The sequence below is a fragment of the Dioscorea cayenensis genome, chromosome 2 (genome assembly GCF_009730915.1).
Source record: "Dioscorea cayenensis subsp. rotundata cultivar TDr96_F1 chromosome 2, TDr96_F1_v2_PseudoChromosome.rev07_lg8_w22 25.fasta, whole genome shotgun sequence".
Lineage (NCBI taxonomy): Eukaryota > Viridiplantae > Streptophyta > Magnoliopsida > Dioscoreales > Dioscoreaceae > Dioscorea > Dioscorea cayenensis.
The window spans coordinates 784,004-791,203 of NC_052472.1; the positions used below are offsets into that span (position 1 = coordinate 784,004).

The 7,200-nt window shown below is 37.4% G+C and overlaps 1 protein-coding gene across 1 annotated transcript; it reads right to left on the bottom strand.

The window, feature by feature from the left end:
• Window positions 1-2,178: 2,178 nt before the first annotated feature.
• Window positions 2,179-6,736, bottom strand: LOC120276150 (uncharacterized membrane protein At3g27390-like). The gene is made up of 11 exons (XM_039282884.1): window positions 6,586-6,736; window positions 6,436-6,541; window positions 6,237-6,345; window positions 5,929-6,121; window positions 5,700-5,830; window positions 4,962-5,250; window positions 4,630-4,736; window positions 3,481-3,622; window positions 3,216-3,408; window positions 2,881-3,124; window positions 2,179-2,511 (listed from the first exon to the last, which is right to left on the bottom strand). Exons 1-11 carry the CDS (start codon window positions 6,682-6,684, stop codon window positions 2,349-2,351), a joined length of 1,776 nt encoding a protein of 591 aa, XP_039138818.1. The 5' UTR covers window positions 6,685-6,736; the 3' UTR covers window positions 2,179-2,348.
• Between the last annotated feature and the right edge of the window lie 464 nt (window positions 6,737-7,200).

Consider the following 7,200-nt stretch of genomic DNA (forward strand, 5'->3'; position numbering starts at 1 on the left):
TGTTTAGACATAAATTATTATTATAATATTTTATTTATGTTTTGACAGGAATTGTTAATGAGAGTTTGACGAATGACATGAATTTTCCTTTATGTATATATATATATATATATATATACCGGCGCTTACTGGCTGCATGGCGGCAACCAACGGGTTAAGCAGTAACTTACCATAAAAAGTAGTTATGCTTTTGATCATTATACAATAATTGAGATTCTCACCAGCACGCCTGCAGACATGCAATGCAACGAATTCCAAAGAATACAACATCGTGGGGTAGTTGATACAGCGGTTTTTCTTATTTTTCAATAATCATTGTCCTTTCGTTCACTTGGCTGTGGAACATGCAGTGCTCCATCCATAAGAATAAAATCTATTTTAATAAATCATTTTGAATAAGACAATCAGAATTGCTTGCCCACTAGTTTAATAAACTTTTTACGCCTGCTATTGAATTCAATTTACAAATTATACAATTAGTTTATGAGACAAAATACCAAGAATGCGACATCATTACATAGGCTATTGTGACTGCTGTCGTTGTCCAACTAGCAGTAGGGTCTAGCCAGTTTGGACCTCATTTTTATATATCATATAGGTGGGATGTGGCAACACAGCATGTGCCCAATAATTAAATTCAATGGCGGTCCTATTTTATCAGTAGGACCAGAGCCTGCATGGTCGCCAGATGAAGTGAATCAAGTCAAAACGAAGACAACAAACACTCAGCAAAGTCAAAAACAAATGCACAACATCCACCAGAATTGAGGAGCTAAATGACCATATAGAATCCATTTAAAGCTTCTGCTGAATTAGATCCTGGCTTTCACCAGCTGACAGTTGTAAAATAACCAACTTCTATACCAATCAATATTTGGGCAAATTGGCAAAGTTTCAGATGGAGGGCCAGCCCTCTCTGAGAAGCAGATCCACTAGAAAAAGGGCAAATAGAGTACAACGCATGCAATTCGAAATGGATCCAATAGTATTTCACCGGCAGTCCATGTGCAAATACTGTTTGTGTTAGAAGGAAACTTAGACAAAGGCCTACCTTCATGCATATCTTCCAATCAGTGAAGGACACTTAAGAGTTGATTAATCATCATCACATGTCTCTAATGGCTCTTCAGTTCCGTAAAACATTCTTGTTCCTGGGTGGTAAACATGCAGTATATTCTTGGCCAGCCCAACCAGCCATATATCATCATCTCATCAAACAGGGGGTCGATCTCTATAAATGCATATATACATCTTGCTTTCTTCCACCGCCTTAAGCCACTCTATTGTGATAAAGCCTTCACACATCAACAGACAATATCAATTACATATGGTGGATAAAGCCTTCACACATCAAGAATCCGAGACAAGCTTTCACAGCTTCCCAAGTTCGGCTAAGGTCTATGGAGCTACAAATTTTTTTTTTTCACCAAGATGGGTAATTAGGCCACTAAAAAAAACATGGGCATATACAAATCTTGATAGAGTAAATAGAGATAAGACCCACATACACATAACCGATAGTATCACTCGCACACGACCATTACTCACACTCTTAACCCTCACCCACCACTTAAAAAATATTCTAATAGAGACCTTCAAGCTACACATTTTATACAGCTAACTAAAACTGAAGGCAATGAACCAGTGAACTGAAGAAGAAGGCGCTTTTGTCCTATGCTTGCTTGCTCGCTGTTTGCATGAGCAAAGATGTTCATGAATTAATGTATACTACAGACACCAGTCTTGCGTATCACATCACATCTGTGGCATCCGTCGCCAGTGGGAACGGAAGCCATCCTTTGCTGCTAATAGCCACACAGCAATTCTCATAGCACAGCGCAACATCACCTCCGCCTACAGTGATGACAAAAGAATCCAACAAAATAGAGAAAGCTCCCACAACCACAAGCGGGCGTGGCAGGCAAAATAATATCAGTGATGTTTCTTCATGGGCATATAGTATTTGCCTTTAATATCATTCTATTTAAGTACCATTCATCCAACCCTGCAAGCTATAGCTCGTTAGTGAACAAGCCTTGCCGGAAAACACCTGCCCTACCAATGATAATGATATATCACCAGTGATTATGATTTTAACACCTGAAAAAAGGGGTAAGTGAGATCTAAATGTACTTATATAAAAAAAAGAAAAAGAAAAAAAAAGCAGCACTAGGCATCTCTTGCAAACCAGTATTATCGAAAGCAAATATAAATTTGTTGGTGACAAACATAGTCAAAGCCGATGAAACTTGAGACTGGAATGCAATCAGCAAACACTAAGGAGAAAAAGTACATGTCTTCGCAAGAAATGCATCAGATGACAACATTAATATTACGCTCCTGCATGCTTACAGAATATCTCCTTCAGCATGTGTAGCTTTTGAAGTTTCTTCTATATCATGGTCATTTTCCATCTTTTTTCTGGCTTCTTGTAACAAGGCCTTCACGACTTCTTCCATCTTCCGCCGAAAGGTTGGCAAGCGTGAAAGTGTAAGGCTAAATCCATGTAACCTGTAGTAAACAGCCAATTTTTTTTTACATTTGAAGCAGGAATTTTCAGGCAGAAGAGAACTGATATGAATATTGTACAATAATTGCCCTGAGGAATGAATAATATATAACAAACATTAACATTATTTGCAATTGATGATAATAGTACACCCATCAATCTAAATTTAGCAGAAAATTGGGTGAGAAAAATTAAAGTCGAAAGCCAGAGGGTTTAGTTGAGCTTAAAACCTTTAGGACATGCTACATTATATTGTTTGGATGTTTACCATTAAGTCTTGCAGCAGTGCAGACTAGTTCAAAAACGAGATCTCCATTTATAACATTTCAAAAGCTTTCACCAGACATGATGAAAAGGCGTAAAAACAATACCTTCTGCTTAAACCCTCTAATTGAGCTCTTTTGACCTCATCAGCAGGTGGAACTCCTCCATTTTGCCAGGTAGTTACTCTCTGAGCATCTCCACAAAAGAGAGCCACCTTGTAAATGTAATTTTCTTCTATATCATCCAAATCCGCAACCCTGATCTGTTCCTTCAAAAGAAGCATAGGCTCGAAAAGCCAATCAAAAATCCTTCCCTCAGGTCTATTAATGCTTGTTAGTTCAATATTATCACCTGCAAACCAAATGATTTTTGCGATCACTTTAAATTCTAAATTGTCAAAATTAAAGAAAAACGATTAGCAAGTCAAGACAGCTGTACATACGCATAACAAAACCAGCGGATCCTTTTTTAATTGAGCGGATAAAACATTGTAGAAAGACATATGAAGGAAGACCAATGTTAACTATCTTGTTTTTGGAGTTTTGCCATGCCACAAGATCACATTCCCTAATAGCCCCAACTCTGACAAGCTCTTTCCCCAAATCTTCACACGCCTTGAAGAAGCTTTCCCAAATCTGTATACAGGAAAGCCTTGATTAGCATAGACAGAAATACCATAAGGCAAAGGAGCAATGATAACAGCTTACCACTACTGCTTTCAGCTCCTGCATTTTCATTGACGGTGACTTTATAAGAGGACGTTTCAGAAGAGCAAAATCAGACAGTTCTGAAATCCGTTTTATTGGCAGTGTTGGAGCTCGAGTAAGACTTGTCTTTCGATACTTAGGTCTGGCTGTCCATATAAACAGATAGTTTAAAATTTTAACCAGAAAATCATGAAATATATTCCTCTTGCAAACAGAGAAGAATGTGCAAAATTAGCAACTAAAATCTAAACAGAATATACAAACTGAAAGCTTAAGCAGAGTTACAAGGAGTGACCCGGACTGATATTCCATATCCATATTTAACGGAACCAAGTAGGACTATTAGTAACTCTCAACAATCAACACCAGATCTACAGTTATCTTGTTTGTCCTATTGGCATACCGGTAAGCCCAACGGCTGTTGTGTTCTTATATTGGCTGGTGCTATGCACTGTGGCACATAACAAAGAGTCAGACTCCCTTGTGCAGCTCTCCAAAAACAGAAGTACTACTAAATGAAAACATAAAACATCAATGGTATCTAAGCCTCTCAAACAGTCAATATGGATCCTTTACAAAAGATAATCCAGGCAAATGATGTATATTCTCACCACTCATCTCTATCTGTTACCATTTACTTTTTTGAAGTCCTTCCAATAAGGTTGTCTTTTTTTTTTTTTAATCATGCCACCACGGCCTTCTCAGTCTGCCTTCTGCAATTTTAGCTCCACCAAGTTGAATCGCCTAATCCTTTCATATTGATTCATTGGAAAATCTTTATTAGTGTTTGGAGGATAACCTTAGATGATTTATTTCGCATTATTTCAATTGAATTAACTCCTATCATGGAGCCGATATCTTCACGACGTTCTAATCTATATAAAATTTCTCCTCTGGTGTACTATTTTCTAATAATATTTTTAAAACAAGTAGATAAGTTATAAGGATTTAAATTCCAGTTCAAAAGCACCTTGTTATCACACAACAGCTCAATAGCCTTTATTTGGAAAGGTAATATATGTACAAAAAGAATTTTTCAAGGGAGAACTAGAATCATCTACTATTTTTTGTGAAAAATAAGTTTCATTAATGTGTCAATGTACCCACACCTACTGCAAATGCATCAAATGGTCAGTAATCAACACATACCTTGGGAAACAAGACCCTTCTCGCATGTCAAGAAAATCATTGGTGAATTCGTCAAACATAGATATGCAAGTTATAACATAGAGTAGTCCGCTCTTCATTGAGTTCTCCTATAATAAATTTAAAACAAAACAGAATAATGGGAGGATCACCAATATATATTGCATACATGTCAATCTTAATTGACACAGTTCAGCTATAAATCATGCAAAAGCTCTTAAAAACAATGCTGTAAACAAATATAAAAGGAAGTGAAGCCAGAAACAATGAGATAGCACAAAATGCAACAAACTTGACGCAGCAAGATTTTGCAGCTCTGAATTATATATAACTACCTGGTATGCAACTGCAGCAGCATAACATCCAAGGCTGAAGCTAGAAAGTATTCCTGCTATAGCAGTCAATTCGACAGCAACGGGCCAGAGTAAAATTAATAAACCGGCAAAGGGAACACAGACACTTTCCAAGAATGGGCCTGATCTTCCAATGAGATCTCGAATTAACTGCCTCCATCCTTTGAAGAGCATGACAGGAACCTTGTAAATGACTATTAATGTTAGCATAGGCACATCCACAAGTACTCCAACAATCCCTGCCAATAAGCATCCTGGTACCTGAGATAATCTACAGCACGCCAAATTGTTAACAGAATCAAACAAAAATGGGCAACCTTACCAGACAACATAATGTTAAAAAAAACCTAAAGGTTAGTGCCACTTCTAATTAATTAACAAAAACTCAAATCCATGCACTATGTATATGATGGACACAAGTCAAGGGGGGACCTTGATATATGAAAGACAAATGGACAATATGCTTAATTGATAAAGAGAACAATAAGAAAAAAAAAACTGTCATAAAATCTCAAAGGAGATTTGAAATCTCTACTATGGCAGCATGATTGAGGGTGTATGTATGGGTTAGTTTGTCCGCATTATATATATATATATATATATAATTGAAATTTCCTTTATACACCAAATGACAACAATTACAAGTTGATAATAAAGGTAGGTGGTTCAATGATAATAATAAAAAAAAATGATGAGCATGATGATGAAATAAGAGGATACTTGATATCCATGAGTGTCTCGCCCCTGGCCTCGAGCAACCCATCCATGACAGAGAAGTAGGAATGGAAGCAAATGTCCTTGAATTCACGCACGATTAAAAAGGCCGCTTTGATGGAGCTCCACGTCCCGTCCTAGTAACATGAAAAACCATGCGTACACACCAGTAACAACCGGGATTGTAAGCATTCATGAGGGGAAAGAAAAAAAAAAAAGGCGATGAGTTCCATACCTTGAGGCATCTGGCCAACTTATTAGGGACTCCCTCTCTGATGGGCTCAAAGGTAGCCATGAGCGGCAGAGAGATCCCAAAGACAAGTCCAGTTAGAACAGTCCCAATTGCGGAAGCGACGGGCCAGAGTAGAATGGGAATGGGCATCATTAGCATAATAATCAGCTTGAGCAAATCCCCAAATTTCCTGGTTCTGTGCGATGAAAAAAATAAAAGGCGAATAATATTGTGGTTTCCAGTTTACAGTTTCCAGTTTCTATATATATATATATATCTATATCTATCCGGACATATATAGACACACTGACCTGAGAATGCAGTAACAAGTCCAAACAGAGTGACATGGGTATAGCCCGATGATTAGCGCCATATTGCCCACCAGGACGATGATGAATACAATGGGCGTGATGACCACCACTGCAACCGACCGTCAATGTTTAAGGTCATATATGAATAATTATAAAGGAGTGAGGTGTGATGTGTACCCTTATTGCTCAACAACGTTACCTTTGAGGATTCCAAGCACTAGCAGGAGGAGGAAAACGATCAAGAAGGCGAGGAGACGGCCCAGATGTGTGAGAAAAACAGCAAGAGAGGCCATTTCGATAGCCACCAGATCCGGCCTCAAGCACAAGCTACAACTTCTTACAAGCACACCGCGACTGACTGCTCCCAGGAAGGTGCGTTGCGCAGCCCAATCAAATTTACAAATCTTCCTTCCAAGTTTCCAACCCTACTCTCTGCAGCGCAGTTCATCTATGAATTAATTAAGTAAGATCTGTTCTACTTACGCAGGCATCTTATCTTCCAGCTGGCCAACACGTTCGCTTACTGCCAAGCTATCCTGTCACATTTACTCAGAGATGCCAAAAACCCTTTCGTGCCCACATAACCCTAATTTTATGCCATACTCAAAGTTGTCGGATCAGGCCCGGACAATGACCCGACTAAGTGCAAGGATCAAAAGTCAATGGATTTGGTTGGGTCGAACCGAAGTTGAATCAGTGTCAATAATTAAATATAAAAAATATTATAATAATTAATAATGAGCAAATATAATATTAAACCCATAATTATAATATAAAAACTTACTCAAATTCGATATTTAAATTGATAAATGACTTTATATATAATAGAGTTTTATAATTATGTCATTTATTTTTATATTTTTTAAATATTTACAAATTTAATATATTAATATATAATTATCGAACTTCTCTCGGTGTTATTTATTTATTTATTTATTTGATTATTGGTTGATTTTGTTAAAAT

Bases quoted from the DNA above. Each gene is read 5' to 3' on its own strand.
- LOC120276150 (XM_039282884.1), bottom strand. From the start codon at position 6,684: ATGAACTGCGCTGCAGAGAGTAGGGTTGGAAACTTGGAAGGAAGATTT. The intron at 4,737-4,961 runs GTAGTTATATAT...AATTTATTATAG, and splicing joins CTGCTGCAGTTGCATACCAG to GAGAACTCAATGAAGAGCGG. The intron at 3,125-3,215 runs GTATGTACAGCT...TTTGGTTTGCAG, and splicing joins ATCCGCTGGTTTTGTTATGC to GTGATAATATTGAACTAACA.